Source organism: Oreochromis niloticus, linkage group LG10 (genome assembly GCF_001858045.2).
Source record: "Oreochromis niloticus isolate F11D_XX linkage group LG10, O_niloticus_UMD_NMBU, whole genome shotgun sequence".
NCBI classification, from domain to species: Eukaryota; Metazoa; Chordata; class Actinopteri; order Cichliformes; family Cichlidae; genus Oreochromis; species Oreochromis niloticus.
This window is the reverse complement of record NC_031975.2, coordinates 12,117,203-12,134,061: the sequence shown is the minus strand read 5'-3', so window position 1 is coordinate 12,134,061 and position 16,859 is coordinate 12,117,203. Positions and strand designations below refer to the sequence as shown.

Here is a 16,859-nt window from a genome sequence, read left to right as displayed (position 1 = left end):
CATGATTTTGTACTTGTTGGAGAAACCTTTGTTAGCAAGCATGGCAGTAAGAAGTTTTTTTGTAGTTGGTCACCAGGTTTGTGCACATCTGACGAGGGATTTCGGCCCGCTCCTCTTTACAGAAACTTTTTTAGGTTTCTTGGCTGCAACTTGGAAACTCAAAGGTTCAGCTCCCTCCACTGATTTTCTACAGGACTGAGAGAGTTTGGAGAGTGGCTAAGCTACTCCATAATCTTAAAGTGCTTCTTTGTTGCCTTGGTTTTGGCTACTGTCATGCTGGAAAAGTCATCCATGACCCATCTTTAGTCTTCTGGCTGAGCAAACAAGGTTATTGTCCAAGATTTTATTGTACATGGCCCAACTCATTGGTCCCTCAATGTGGTGAAGTCGTCCTGTACCTTTAGCAGAAAAATAACCAAAAGCATAATGTTTTCACCTCTGTGCTTGAACGTAGGAATGGTGCTCTTTTGATCATACTCAGCATTTCTCAAACAATCATTTCCCCCACTCTATACACGGTTACTGATCAGTAATTAGTGCAGTGGTATTGTTAAGTATACTAGAAAGTGTAATTAAATTGTAGTGCTCAGTAAATCCATTGAAAAACTCATTTAAGTTACACGCTCATATGTTAGCCGCTCTATGCACCGCTCATTCTTTCTCACATGCTGCGACAGGCACAGTGAATGCAGTTCAAAACAGTCACCACAGACTGAACTTTTTTCATTTGCAATCAAAGCACTCTTTGTTCCAGATCAATGCATCAGCTGATTGATAATAAGACTACAATCTAATGGATTATTCAAGAGCATGAAAAGGTGGAGGTCGCAGAAAGGTGATTATTGGAGAATCTGAGTGCATTTTAGTGAATGCATACATTATTTTTGCGCATTTTGTCATTGTAGACTGTAGCTGTTCACTCAAATAACCACCCATTACAACCAAAGCATGCAGAAGAGGATCTCTGAGTCACAAGACAAAGTCACAAGACTCATCAAAGAGATTAAAGAGTTTTTTGTACTTTTTATAAAAAAAATAACAAACATATTTTACAGGTAGCCTGTCATTCAAAAAGACATTTTGTCTTTTAAAATTATTTACATACTGTGAGCAAATGTGGCTATTGTTTGTCTATTTGGTCATTTTCATTGCAGAATTGATCCATCTTTTACTTTTTTAAAAATGTATTGCTGTTATATTTTATTTAATTTTATTTAACATATTTATTTGTTTGTTTTTTAATTAATTTTACATGGTGTAAAAAAAAAGAATTCCTGACTTTTGGGATAAATAAGGTATGTGTTGTCTTATTTGTCAGAGTCCTTTAAATTTTTGCTGTTTAAGCTGGAATGCAATTGGGCAGCAGGAACACGTATCTCTGCTGTACCTGTGAAAAAACAAATCACTTCCATATTTCAACAACATTAGCCTCTCACATTAGCTCATCTGGAAATTTCCACTTGAGTTACCACAATATTCAAACTCTAAATTCAGACTTCTGCTTTTGTAAAAAACAAAAAAACAAAACATAAAATAAATAAACAAACAAATAAATAAATAACCAACCTAATTACCATACTTTCTGTGCGTCCGTCTCACTAATTTCCAACATGTGATACTTTTGATTATGAATATTGCTCACGAATGTTTTTAAATGGAAGCCTATGGTTCACCTCACAAAGTATTATCCAGGCATTTCAGTGTCCAGGTGCTTCAAATAAAAAAAGCTGTCTTAAAACCATTATTTAGTAACGGAAGTTTTAAGCCAATGAGAGAAGATTGCCATACTCTTCCGCCAATGGAAAGTGTGGATACTCCGGCTTTCCTAGTAAGCTACAACTGCATTGGATAAAACTAGGAAGGAGGCTTCAGGGGTATAAGTGGATTTGAGGGCTTGGAAGGAAAACAAGGACGCTAGGTAACGCTATATCGTTGTGGAAGGTATGGAATTTGCTTTTTAAAACTTTGCAGAGTATAGTTAAACTGCCTACATTAATGAAAATGCTATATATAGTATATTAAGCTCAACACATACCGGGTTGTCAGTTAGCCATAGGCATCTGTTGGTGGTGGCAGATCAACCAACCAACCAGACCAACTAATAACTAAACCAACTAACTTATATTAGGACCACAGTCCTTTGCGCCGTCACTGGTTAAGCTAATGTCGCTATGGGAAGAGTGCTTAAGAGAAACTTACGCGACAACCACAAAGTCGACTGTCGTGATTTGATGTTATTTTAAGCTAGCAAATGTTAACGTTAGGGTTAGCCTAGCTAGGTAGCATTAGCCTGTTCCCACCGGAGGTGTACCGACAGTATGGAGTCAAACATGGCCAGAAAATGAGCAAAGCTCCCATTTGGTTGCCTTGTCTGTTGAGTCTGAACAGCTGTCGCAGTCCGGCTAATGGAGACAGACGTGTTTAAAGATAGGACCATGAAGCCTTTGCTAGGAACAAAGTCAGTCTTAGTTTCTCTCCCATACATCACGATATCACACCTTGAGCTTTAAAAGGACTAACCTCTCCTTCTCCACACGTCTGTCCGACAGCTCGGCACTTTGTGGTGACAAACGCTCGTCCCAAATTAAACCCTGTCACTAAATTAATTCTTAAACAGAGGCAATCAAAGTGTTAGGAAAACTTCTCAAAAATCCAAAACTTTTGAGCTAAGCTTTTGAAACAGTCGCGATGAGAGTTTGCTCATCTTTTCTTATTTTGAAGGTGATGCTGATGTATTTTAAACGAGCACGAAGATTGTTCTCTCAAGTAACATAGACTGGACCTATATTTAGCATTAATTAGCCTAGTTCTGTGTAAAGCAACAAGTTGTGATGTAACTGTCACATTTTAGCAGCGGATGGGGTCAAAGAAACACCCATTCACCCTTCTGTCAATCTCTTTCAGCTACAAAGTAAAATGCATGCACACGTACTTTGTTACTACCAGTTATTTAAGATGTTATTGTAAGTTTAATATCGTCTAAGGTGAAACTATAAGAGGGATTTCTCTGTGTGTGGTACATCTCAGTTGAGGAGAATAAGCGTTCAGATGGTGTATTGCCATGTAACTGAATGTTTGTGTCAGCTGACATGGGGTAAAGTGGATTAAGAAAAGATCAATGCATTGCTGGATAAGCTATCTTAAACTGGCTCGTTAAAGTGTGCAAACTTTAAAACATGACAGCGTAAGTTCAGTTTAAACATGCTGTTAATACTGTTAAAACTTTCCTAAAAGTGCTGAATCACCTAATTTAAAAAAAAGTATTATGTCATTTTCTGGAGTTCAATTGAATGTGTGCTTCTTGGAGAAGGGTTTTAACACAAATATTTTGTTTTTGAGGTGTGGTTTTTGGCGAGGGTATGGAGCACCCTATACACAGAGGGGAGACGATGCCCGTCGGACTGCACGATAGGTATGGTAATGCAGACAGCCTCATCTTGCATTATTTTTTTTAGCCATTTATTAATATGCCTATCAATTTCATATTTTGCTCACAAAACTTACCAAAAATTAAGGAATGTTTAACATACGGTGTAAGCAATGTTCAGGATTTCCTTTTTTCTTCTCTTAGAATAATATTAAATGTAACCAGCCAAAATTAGTCGTTTTTAAAAAAGCATCTTCCAGTAGAGAATTGACGGTGGGCCATTTTTAAGCTGTAGGTAATGCTTGGTGTAAGTTCTGGATGGGAAATGGCTTCTACCTGGTGTTAATTAAGTAGTATTTATTACATTTTAAGGAATTAAAGTATTAATGCATTAGTATACATAGGCCAGGACTGAAAAATACTGCTGAAACCTCTGAGCATCTCCAGTGACTCTAATATATTATTTTGTTCTCCAGTACTTCACCTTTTACATTTTTGCATGCCTGAGTAGCCTGTGTGTAATAGTGGCTTATTTCTCACTAAACAAACAGTATTTTCACATACTAATAGTTATTTCATACTTTCTCATATATATTTCAAATTGGATTTTAATGGCATTTATAACTGGACTCGGTGATAATTGAAAACAAGCAGTTTTTTTGTTTGTTTGCTTTGTTTTGTTTTTGTTTGTTTTTTTACCCCCATCAAGTTGAGTGAAATGACTCATTAAGCTGAGTCATTTGACTCAACTTGATGTGACCTAATATGGACCAAGACTGGGTATAACTGTGGTGGATGGTGGCCTCTGTTTTCAGCCTCTGTTTAACTTAAAGTTAGAGACAGGCATAGCTATTTTAAAATCAATAGTGACACTCATGAATGCAGAAACCACAGAATTAGTCTTTTGTCCTCATTTTAGCTTCTTCCACTGTTGTTTGATTAAGACGACACAGTACCTGCTGACTTGATTGAATAGGTGTTAAAGAGATTTAAAGTCTGAGCTTTTTGTAGATTTACAACTGTCCGTCTTTTGCCTTTGTAGCTTATAACTTTCACTTTAAGCAAAAGTGATAGATGAAGAGATAAGGAAGTCAAACTTTATACCAAAACTGTTGGTATTTGTGTTGCGGTTTCACTCTCTGTTTCATAACTGTTACAGCTCTTTGATGTGGTACTGAGAGAATTAAGATGTGCAAGTTTCTGTTGAGATCACTGATAGAAGACAACAATTGCGTAGCAGGTACTTTCAGCTGGTTCCTTATTTCCCGAGGGTTCACCACAGCACATAGAGCCACATGTTTGATTTGGCACACATTTTAGACTGGATGCTCTGCCTGATACAACCCCCACATTTTAATCTGATTCAATTCAACTCAATCTCAGTTAAATTCAATGATTTTTTTTTTTTTTTTTTTTACAGCGCCAAATCATAACAACAGTTGCCTCAAGGCACTTTATATTGCAAGGTAAAGACCCTACAATAATACAACCCCCCCCAAACTATTATTAAGGTAGTGACCACTTTTATTGAACTTGAAAATTGATCATCTTTGGTGTCTTAGCACCAGCATTACGCTATCGATAAAAGTAACATATCCAGGTAAACTAGGGAGTAATTTTAACTTCCTGAAATATGCATGCTACAAAAAGTGGAAGTTTAAGTGAGTCAACTGAGTCATGGTAATTTCAGTTGTATCTCTAAAAAGCTTCAGAGCTGGTTATTTTCCAGGTAACAGATGTTTGCATTTAAAGGCCTGTTTCACTGGTCAACCACTTTTAACATAAAATAGTATGATGTGCAGATAGCATCTAGAGAGAGCATCTAGTCTTTTTAGTAGAGCATCTAAACCCTTTGTCTTTCCAAAACATCAATAACAATATTGATTCTCTGGCGAGGGAACATTATTCTTTGCCTCATTGTTTTTTTTCTAGCTTGTAGCAAACAATTTCAGATGTATTTTATTGTTCCTAAGGCCTTCGTTTAGCACTGAAGAAGCTTTGAATACTTGTTGAACTTGTGTAACATTTGTAAGCATGCTTATATTTGATCTTTAATTGCTTTCAAGACTGTTTAACATTGGCAGGGTCACACCTGAAAGAATGAGGGTGAAGTAGTCGTACATGCCATAAGATTGCATCTAAGCAACTCAAAATTTAAATGGAACACATAATTATAATTCTAATCAGATATGCTTTGCTTTAATAATGGGGCGGTGATGCTGATAAGCCTATTAATTTACACAGCAGATATTTTTTCCCAGCCTTCCTCCTTGGCTTTGGCGGCAGCCTTGGTGTTACTTTTAGCTGGAATTAGATTAATTTAATTCCTCATATTTATTTGAGGTTGTTTATTTTTTTTAATCCTGCCAGTTCAGACAGCCAGTTTCTCAACCATGACTTCTTTGATTAAAATTGAGTTAAATTTGAGTAGGTTAAACTCCCTTTGGACAGCCATGGTCTGTAAAAGGCGCTCGAAAACAGAACTGAGACTGTGTGGAGGTGGATGAGACACACCACCAAATGGATGGACAGTTGGAGAACACAGTTGTGAGTGTAAAGTTAAGGCGGAGTGCTGACTGTCTCTCCACAGCATAAGCTATCAGTAACACATTTAGAAAAACCTGTTTAATAATGAAAGAAGCTTAAAAACACCATGACTTCACTTCTCCTATGGTTAATTGCTTTTGGATAATAATCAAATTGTATTTAGCGTAGAAGTCTTGCTGTTCACAGTTCATTCATGTAAAACAAAATCTTTACACTGGTGTGGAATTATTATATTGCTGCCATTTGACATGGACAGCTCTATTATGTGGGGGTTTGCAGTTGTTGGAGGAGAGTGATAGAACAGGACTGTGAATAATGGGTGTAGCACTGAGCCTTCAGGCTTTGACAGAAGCGGCACGATGACTGCTGCCCTTGGTTAAGACGCAAGGTCATTCTGCCAGTTACAGCGTAAGGTGTGATGATGGGGGTTGTAATACAGATGGCGCCGCCAGTTGAGGAGAAGAAGAGAGGAGAAAAAGGGTCATGACCGTTATATGTATTTCAGAATGCAAGAGGAGAGAAGACTATTTAAAGATGTTATTGTTTGGCTAGTGCTGGGTTTGTATGTCATATGCAGGAATGTCCACTACAGATGGGGGTGCTTGCACACACATGCAGCGTGGCTGAAATTTGACACAAGAACAGATTAAGTGGACAAATATTCATCTTTTCTGAGAGGGACTTTGTCACAAAATCAGCCACCAGAAAGAATTTATGCTTGAACACTTCACATGAAGCCTTTCCTGTAATAGCTGGACAGTGCACTCTTGGCCACTTGAAACTGCAGCAGTCTGATGCTGAGTTGAGGTTAGACAAAAATAACACAGAGAAGAAAGATTTATTTTGAAATGCTGCTACTGTTCTTGTATTTTTAAAGAAGTAGATATTACATACATAGAGATATTACGTTTTAATTTTTAACTTTTTTGCAATGATCCAAGAAGTCTATCTGATATAACTGATTTGCAGTTTAATTAACACACAAAAACACTGTTTTGGAATTGGCCTCTGGTTGGCTCTCAGTGCTTTTCGCAGTCTCTGGCAAATAAAAAGTTACCATTACATTTTGTGATTCTTCTAGGTGTTTTGAATTCTCCATATTCATATATGGCAAAGGTAGCATCTTAGGTGGACATCTCAGTCCTTCAGACCTCAGATACACAGAGAGAGGTGAATGATTTAAGACTAATTATGGCTTGTGAGTCGAATCTGTGTAGAGCCTATTTTGTAGTCCACGCACAGGGCTGGTGACGTTGCCAAAATTTATGCTTGTGCGTGTTGTGTCTCCGTTGTACTGCAGCTTCGCCTCCAAAACACTGGCTGGCAATCAAGTTTCTGTTTTCAAGTTGATCTAGTCGATTCAAAAAAGAATCGTGGCAGAAACAGGAGTTGGAAGAAATAAGAAGAAAGGATTATACTGATGAGGTCAATCACAGTCATGTAGTTACATTTCCAGGGGGAGACAAGGGTGTGCGGTTACCCAGTAACTATAGTGTAGATGAAATACAGGTGTCCATTTTCACTGTTAGTTTGCCACAAGCAGGGAACATAAGTGGCCAAGTAAATGTGGCTCCATGGTGTAGTGGTTTACAAATTCACCTACCAAGTAAAAGATATCCAGTTAAATCCCAGGGGCAGATGTGTATCCCTTTGGGGTTGTGTCAGAAAGCTACCTGCTGTGGTGACCCTTTTGAATTAGGGAGCAGGTGGATGTAACTGAAGTGGCCAAAAATATCAGCTGAACAGCTGAGGGTGAGCAGGTGTTAAACCATTTTATTTTAAAACTACTTCCCCCCCCCAAAATCTTTTAGTTTGTTATTATGTGTATCATTTAAAAAAAACAAAACAGGCAATAACAGTACGATTAAAAAAATACATGAAAAACTTGAGGGCTGTTTTTTTTCTTTGTTTGTTTGTTTGTTTGTTTTGTTTTGTCTGAACAACAGCTGTTAGATACAAAATTTTCAGATTGCTCAGGCTCAGTAGGGGGTAAGCTTACGCCTAGAATAATTTCTAAAACAGTCGTCTGATAATAATGGTAGAAAGATGAAACCCCATCTTGGCTCTAGATAATGATTTACATTCTGACTCCTGTTTGGAAAAATAGATTTTTGTCACCAGACATCAAATCGTGGAGCCTTAACTGGCTAGATACCGAATAGAGAAAACACGATGATGATCAAAGCTTCATGGACCTAAGCCCCCTGCTGGTTTGATTATTTCCCATTTACATGTTGAGCAAATGATTAATCTTCCATGTTTTCCCACAGCAGACCTCACAGAGGGTTTCGAATGTCCGTTCTTTATAACAGAACCAGATTATTATTTATTTATTATATATATTTTTTTGTAATATGTGGTTATGTAGGGCTTATAAATGGCATGTTTATGTTGAAGTAAATGTACCTGTTCAGGTTGGTTCTATTGGTTTGACCACTTGTGGACATAATGTGGACATAATGTGCACATATAATGTGTAATATGCAGATATTTAAAATATTTGTGTGTGTGTGTTTTCCAACTAAGAGTGATTTTTGGTCAGTTTTCCTAGTTTTCACAGCCCTTGTTGTCAGTTAGATAAATAATTGATTTGAGTTGGAGAATGTTAATCAAATCAGATATGTTCATTAAATGCTTTGAAGTGTTAACTTTCAAGGGCAGCCCTGTTGCATATGTATAATTTGTGCATAGCCTTTGGATGGATCTGCCCTTTCTGACTGTGGAAGCGGGCATAGTATAAACTGTGATTGCATTTATCAGCCAATCTATGGCGCTAAGGATATGTCTAGCTGTGCTGTAACTACTCTGCACTGTTTCTATGACCTCCCAGCCAAGAAAGCGTAGGTAAGACAAATGACTTACCCACGCAGCACAAGAGTTCAGAACCTGCAGTATGCACAGCCATTTCAGTTCGCAGCAGAAACCAATGTGTCAAAGCCTTTTAATCATGCCCTTGTCCAAAGCACAGCCATGGCCACAGCCACAATCACAGTGACAACTCTGTCTTCCCGTGACCACAGTCTGACTCGTACAGCCTGAGCACCAGTTGGGAAGTGATGTATCAGCTCCTCTAGTTAATTGCAGAGGTAGAAAATTATGCTATAGCTAAAAAGCTGGCTGTAGTCCATAACGTAATATTCTATAACATCAGTGTCGATGTGTTTGATCATCTGATCTATTAATCAGATGGATTGTAAAAGGTGTTGCATGGTATCTCAAAAGTATTGTGACCTAAAGCAAAGCCTACTGGGACTCCTTACAGTCTGGCTCATAAATACTAGGACAGTGATATAATATCCTTAATTATAAATATATAAATATTTATGTATCTATATATTTCTAATTTTAAATTTGGACTGACATTAACTTTTGTATGCAAATCCTTTGCAGTTAATGACTGTCTGAAGTTTTGAGTCAGTGCATCTTACCAAATGATGAGTTTCTTCCTGTGGAATGCATTGCCCTGCCTTCACTGCATCTAGCACTGCATCTAGCACCCATAAACAAGCTGGTGCTTGTTTATGGGTCTTGTTTGTGCCTTCCATTTTATTTCTTTCAGTAAGGGAAAGGTGGGCTTAGTTGGTTTGAATTTAGGTGATTGGCTCGTCCATTTAAGAGCATTCCACTCCTTTGCCTTAATAAGCTCTTGCATGGTATGTTTTAGGTCATTATCTATCTGCACTGTCAATCGCCTTCTAATCAGTTTTGTCTGGGGGATAAGGGGGATAATTTAAGAGGAAGAGAACATCAAATTACAGTTGTCTCCAAATCCCTACATGCTTAGGTTTGGTAAAGTGGAACAGTTCAAGTAGTATAGTTAAAATTTTGATCAATTTGTCGCTGTTTATGTACTGTTAATTTAAAAGGTGATGGGAATATGAATATAGTCGCCCGTGTCCAGTACCCAGTATATAGTACTATATAGTTCAGTGACATGCCCATCTCTTGAGACTGGATCCTTTGGTTGTTGTTTTTTTTTTTTAAATTGACTTGTATATACATTTTTCTTAATCTACCATCCTTGTATTTGCACCGAAAGCCAAGAGCTGTAATCACAGCTCATCTAACAAGGTGGCACTGTTGCTTAGCTACTGGGCTATTCACTACCCTGAAAGGGTGATGAGAAGGCAGGGCTTCTTCCCCCTCCTACCACGAGACAACTGTGAATGCAGTAGGGCAAGTAGTCGTGGTGGATGCAATCTATTGGCTTCTCAGTGCTGCTGCTAAAGTCACAACCCCGACTGTAGCCCGCACTGCCTTTACCAGTGTATTTCCGTAGCTGCTGGTGCCGCTGCTGCTCTCCCTCCCCCTTAAATGGTGTGGGCAGAGTGGGATGGAAGACTGCATTGGAAACCTTTTCATGGAAATGGTCTTTGCTGTTGGTATTGCTGTAGCACCATTCTGGTGACAACAACATGCCGTTGAAATGGAAAAGCGGTTCTCCTGTCAGCTGGAAATTCCCAGTGCCAGTTCTTAAGACATCCAGGTCCTCACCCCTTTCGCCTGCTTACATGTGAGTAAGAGCTGAATAGCATTCAAGATATACAACTGCAGCAGCGCGTATGGAGATGCAGTTATTTGCTTCTAACATTTTATTTTATTTTATTTTTTAAATGAGTGTGACAGCATTGTTTTTGTTGCAGCCCTAATTATGCGATTAAGCCTTGTAGTGTGTCAAGAGATTTCCCTTGTCCAAGATGAATTTTATGGTTCACTGGGAGAGTGCCTTGCTCTCGGGCAAAAGGACTCATTTTGCTGCCTGTCTGGACACGGCATGCTCCACATCCCCGACTCTTGCCCTCTCCCTGTGGCTGTGTTTATTTGGGAACCGGGGACTCAGCAGCTTGGGAGGAGCCTGCCTTTGTCAGGATGTCTGGCGTGCCCTGGTTTAGAAGCTATTGTCATCTGCTACTGTTCAGGAAGGAGGAAGGGGGAAGGGTAGATCTGGAGTGGTTCACACAGTCCCTGCCATCATCTCTCTTTACATTTTTTTTTCTACCTATAAGTGTCTTGTTTGACTTTTTGAACGTTAACGGGGTTGGTTTACAGATGATAAGAACAATTTTGGAAGTGACAGTTTTCAAGACAACCTTGGCTAACTGAAAAGCCTAAAGGGAATTTCAGAGGCTAACTGGGCTTACTTAGAGGGATTTCTGCAAAATTGGATTCATGCAGTTCCCAGTAATCATGTATCTTTATAAGCTTAGGAGATTATTGTTGATGGTTTTACTCAAATATTTATTTTCTATTAGTGCAGCACAGTAAGAGAAAGCCATGCTTTTACTTCTCTTATGCCAGGCTCCCCTTTAAATATCCTCAGTAGAACTGTTCATACTCAAAACACAGCTATGTACACTGCAAATGTACAAAATACATTTTTATTGTGTAGCATAAACCTAAACTGGATAGTATCTCCTTAATCCTGGAGAGGACTAAATTGTGAGATCTTGTATGTATAAAATGAAAGCTCACTAATGACACTATTGACTTGTTAATTATAGATTAAATCTAAATTTCATCAGGCTAGTTTAGGTTGAACATCCTGCCCGGCAGTCACAGTTATTGGCAACTGAGCATCTCCAGCAGAGCAGTTGGGTGTTAAAGGCCTTGTTCAAGGGCATCTCAGTGGTGGTAGCAACCGAGAGCAAAATGCACTTCCTCATTTCCTGACAGGCTGTAGATCAAACTACTGACCTTCTTGTTAATTTAATTTCTGTGAAACTGTGACACAGACCCCATAAAAGCAGTTATCGTAAATTGGCCGTAAATGGTTAATTCTAAATAAGAAGTTAAAGTTAATTAAGTGGAAAAAGTTATTAACAGAGAAGAGTGAATGATCATTTAAAAAAAAAAAAAAAAATCAGTCTGCAGATATGCTGAATTTGTGTGTCACTGTTGGAAAAAGGAAAACCTGCTGTGTCAGTGCGTTAAAAGTGACTTTTCTGCATTCAGGTCGAATGCCGGTAACGCCTTTTTTGCCATAGCATTAATCAAGACCTTGTCAGAGATTGTAAGCATTGAAGCTTAACTATTCACATTATTTTTTGAGTCTTGACATTTGTGCAAATTCGAGAGGAGGATCTTCTCACCAGCACGTCAGCATGTCGTTTGGAGGAAAAGCACATCAAGTGTACTTAAGTGGCTGCAGACATCGTTTGGGTTCTGTTCATAGGAGATAATGTGGACACGCTGACAAGTGAAGCATATTCAGGCCTTGAGAATCCACCTCACCCTGCCAAGTGTGGCCCTGCCCCACCACAACACTTCTATTTTAAAGAAGTGTAAATAGTAAGCTATGTTTTTAGGCGCACTGATATTGGGCCCCCAATTATAGGTTACACTATGGGCAGGGAGAAGTCACTCTTTATAGGCCCTCCCTCTGTTTGACTCCAGAGACATTTCTAATTACATCTGCTGCAAGAGTTATCTCTGTATGTGTATCCCGAGCAGGGTGGATACAGGAGAGCGAGCTTTTAGAGTATACAATGCTCATCATGTATAAAGAAATAAGATGTGTTTGCACAACGTGCTCGCCTCTTTTGAAACCTCCCTAATCTATATATGGACTAGTGAACTGCCTGTGGTGCAGATTTCATGCCAGAAAAGAATGGTTAAGGTTCACTGGCAGCATGGCGTGTGGACTAATCTCGAGCTCAGTGAAGAAAAAGCACTGGGTTTATCTTTCCTTCCACAAAAAGTCCTTGAAATGAATGTCATCCCTCATCTTACGGTGATTCAGTAGTAAGCACTTAATATATGTGACTGCTGTCTTTTGTAATCTCCTCTCAGAGGCATCACGGTGAGCCAGCAGCCTTAACTGCACCAACACCTGTTTGAGTCCTGTCAGGGACCTTTAACACGTCATTACCCTTTCTCCCTGTCCCCACATTCCCGTCACTCTTTGTCAGCATAATGCAATTAAGGGAAAGTGCTGGAAAGTCTGGGAAACAAATTGCTTCTTAATATTTACCCTCAAAGAGTCTGTAAGTGATCTATGTTGGGGGTTTTTTCCATGGCAGAAATGGACCATTTTTAAAAATCCAACACTCACAGAACGCGATGTCTGTTCATTAAAAGGTTTTTTTATAGACGAGATGATTTTTCTCTCTATATATATTTTTTAAATTGTATTGCGGCTGTAGCAGTGTAAGTGGTGTGATCGCATTAGATTCCATACAGATTGAACAGCTTTACATAAAATGAAAGCCCTGAGAATCTGTTTAACAGATTTTTGCAAATCAAGATGCTTCACATGTCTCGTGTGGCTGTAAAAGCCTTCTGCTGCTGCTGAAATCCCCAGTGCTACTGCTATGAAATGAATTTTGCTGTCTCTGATGTAAATAGCCCTTTAGTTATCACCATTTCTGTAAAATTTTTTATGTCCAACCTTGAGGTTTTTTTTTCCTCTCAGTCTTTGTTTTGTTCTGTTTTTTTTAATCAAAAATTAATCTATATTCAAATATTCTGAAAATAATCACATATTTGATTTGACAGCTGACAAACTAAATAAGAGATGTGGATTTTCATTTGCTTTGACTTTGAATTTCAGCTCCCTCTGATCGCAGGCATTTTTCATGGTTAAAAATACATAAAACAAGAGCGGCGGTATTCTCAAGAGTTTCACCAGATATATCACACCGTGATTTATGTGTTAATTGGACTCAGTCAGGTCTGACTGAGTTTAACTTCTGTGACAGCAGAAAAGTTGAAAGTGCTGTTTTTAGCTAATGGTGAAAACATCTTTAAAAGTGCAGCTAAATTTGGAGATCAGTGCGAAATCATTAATATGCTGGCTTGGCTCATGTTCTCTCTACCCCCTCAAAACACCATCTTCTGCAATCAGTTTACCAGCAGGCAGTTCCCTTGCTCTTATTTTGAAAGTTTAGTCATTGCTAACCAGAGCTTTTGTATTTTTTGCCTTTTTCCCCTACCAGCAGGCTGACAGGTCACCGTTTGGCAGTTCTTGACATCATTCAGCTGCTGCTTGAGAATTTCTTGTCCTGCAGTTTAAACAGTCTTGGGCTGCTGCTGGTGACGGCATTTCTTGTTCTGCTGTGGAGATCTGCTGGGGACTGAAGGGTCACTGTACTCAAAACCTGAAGCAGAAGTTTTTGTTGTTGTTTGTTTTTAAAAAACAATGTACCGCAACTTAAAGCTCGGCAAGGCTGCAGAACAAAACAAAGACTTCCTTAGCTAACTGCTGTCCAAGACACTGGAGCTGAGAATCTTAACAACAAGACAAGAGACTCGCTCAAGAGGCAGTTAATTATTGCTCTGTTGTTTATTTGTCACAAAGTGGGCCAAGTTATTTTTGTAAAGGAGCACGTTTAATATTTTATAAGTTAATAATTCTTTAAAAAAAGCACTGGTGCTCCTCCCTTCATGTCAAGCAATTCTACGGCGCACCCCCAGCTTCCTGCACAAATCGAATAGCTTGCTAAATTGTTTGCTTGAAAAAGCTCAAAGTCAGTCATGGGATCAACACCTGCTGCTACTTTTAAACGAGGCCAGCCTTGGATCACGGCTTTGATATTCATCTGTATGCATCTACCTGCACACACAAAGAAGCTTAACGTCTGCTCTGCTGGTGGATAAATTAAGAACTTTAGAAAATTGTCTCGGAGCTTTTAATTTACCTTCCCTTTGGAGCGGACATTAAGTTCCCGCTGACTTGTGGCCATTTTGTAGAAAAAGAAACAGCCACCCAGGGATCATTTATTTTCATTGAAAGGCCAGAGGGGAGGCACAGGCAGTCTGGCTGGCAGAGCATCAACTGAGTTCAGTCAGGTGAAACTGTCATATCTGTGCTCATCTCACACACACACACATGCACACACGCATACATGCACACACCTAGTCAAAGATAAGATGAAGTTGGGTGTACTTTCACCAAACAGTTCACCTCTAAGTATCTAATCTGGCAAGGAAAAAAAAAAAAAAAAGCATTGCAGTAACCAAATTGAACTCCCTTATTAGGTGGATAACATCGGATTCACAGTGCTACTGTCTGTCAGAACACATTGCAGAGAGAGGAGAAAATCTTTTTATAATCCCAAAAATAAAACAGTGACTTGTAAAATGAGGAATAGTACAGCTTGCCTTAAAGACTGGGGAGGACGACTAGAAACACAGAACAGCTGTCGAGCCCCGAGAGAACATTTGGGCAAAAAAGAAAGTGTTATTTCAGGTTTAGGGACTGGATTGGAAAGCAAATCCAGCAGAGCCAACAATAGATTACTGAAAGAAAAATCAGATTCTTGACTCTTGTCAGAGGGTCAGTCAGAGCTTCCTTACTCTTTGTCACTATATTTGCACCTTTGTTTCTATTCTTTTTCCATAGAGCTGCAAGTTTTCTCCATTCACTCCCAGAAAAAACTCCTTCCCAAGTACATTCTGTTCTACTTGGATAGTTTTCACATTGAAAGGATGTAATTGGCTTAATGGGACAGAGGCGATACCACATTGGGACAGTCGGGGGAATTAAAAATAGAAATAAACATTGCTGACCTATACAATTGTGGCAGGATCTACAATTAATCATGCGTCCCTTTCTAGATATTGACAGATTAAACCCCTTTGTTTGCAAAGTTATGCCTCTGCTTAATTACTGCTCTACCCAGGGCAAGTTAGTGCCCTGGGTAGAGCACTGTAGTTGTTCTTTTGACTTACACACAGCGGGCCTTGCTGGGTCATGTTACCTCTAACAACGTCCTTCGGGTTGATTTAACATTTGTTACATGCTGACAGATTGTTCCACCTACGAGCAAACACTGTGGGAAGCTTTCTTGACTTAACCGTTTGCAGTGTAGGCTGAAACTTTTTTCTTCTTTTTCTTTTTTTTCCTGAAATTTAGTTAAAGTTTAGTTTCAGTTGTATTCATGTAACCTTGACCTCAAAATGCTCTTTGATTATAAAGTGTAATTGCAGGCTCATTAAAGCATACGGAGACTGCTAAGATTATTAGCTGCGATTGGGGCAATTATCTGGAGATCATGGATAGTTTGTCCTAGACAGAGAGAGCCCCAACCATCTACTTAAAATATCAGCGGACCCGAAGCTTAATATTTTCCTTTGCAGTCATTAGTTTTTCTGTTTTTAATTAAAACCAACAGGTTAATTACATACTATTTTAAATAAGAATCCCATTTGTGATTGCCAGCAATTAAAAAGGATAACTGTTGAGTGTGTGACCAGTGCATTGTGAGTATTGATTCAGAAGGCTTAGTTTTAATTAGGGAAGTGCCAATTTTCATCTGAATCAGTGGAGCAAATGCAATTTGTCTGACACATCTAGACACAGATATCTGAGAAGAGCTGAGTGATCTCTTCCTTTTCTAGGGTAACTCTTGACCAAAAAGGGGGGAAAAATCGTCTGCTCAATAACTTCATTAAAATCTCTGTTTTCACTGTGAACACATTTTCTTATTGCAGTCTATCCACCAGACCCGCTGTCACAGTTTGGATGCACCGAGGTCTGTTTGATGGAAAAGAGATGGTATGAGAGGAGAATTTTAAAGACTGTAACACTTCCTCCTTTTTTCTGCCCCACTGTTTCTTGTTTTGCGGGTCTGTGTGTGTGGTGCAGGAAGCGAAACAAAAGCTGCACCTAGCTCTTTGAAATGTTGAGAGATTTCTTTTCTTATTTGTGGAGTTTTCAGATTAGTTGAAGAAGAAAGCGTGTTGTTGCTGAGGGAAACATAGAGATGCTGAGAAATGTGCAGCAGCTAAATTGAAGCACGCGTGTGTGCAGGAATTAACACATTCGTATGTCTAGGCTGATGCATTTTCCCAGCTACAGGGTTTTGTTTGTTTGTTTTTTTAGCTGCGGCAGCACGGTGGCTTGGTGGTTGCCTCATACCAAGAAGGTTCTGAGTTGGAATTCAGTTGTCTGTCTCTCTGTGTTAGCCCTGCATCAGATTGCCGACCTGTCCGGAGTGTAATTCAC

At 39.0% G+C, this 16,859-nt stretch overlaps 1 protein-coding gene across 3 annotated transcripts in view; it reads left to right on the top strand.

Annotated features, from left to right (window-relative positions):
• Positions 1-1,791: 1,791 nt before the first annotated feature.
• The window catches only part of klhl13 (kelch-like family member 13), a 42,248-nt gene continuing 27,180 nt past the window's right edge, over positions 1,792-16,859 (top strand). For 2 of the 3 annotated variants that reach the window (XM_005472086.3, XM_025910704.1), the window contains exons 1-2: positions 1,792-1,941; positions 3,340-3,412. In XM_005472086.3, coding sequence (XP_005472143.1) covers positions 3,360-3,412 — 53 coding nt within the window. In that variant the 5' untranslated portion in view covers positions 1,792-1,941; positions 3,340-3,359. Of the gene's footprint in view, positions 1,942-3,339; positions 3,413-10,091; positions 10,428-16,859 lie in introns of those variants that run through there. The other variant, XM_003446860.5, reaches the window with a different exon arrangement.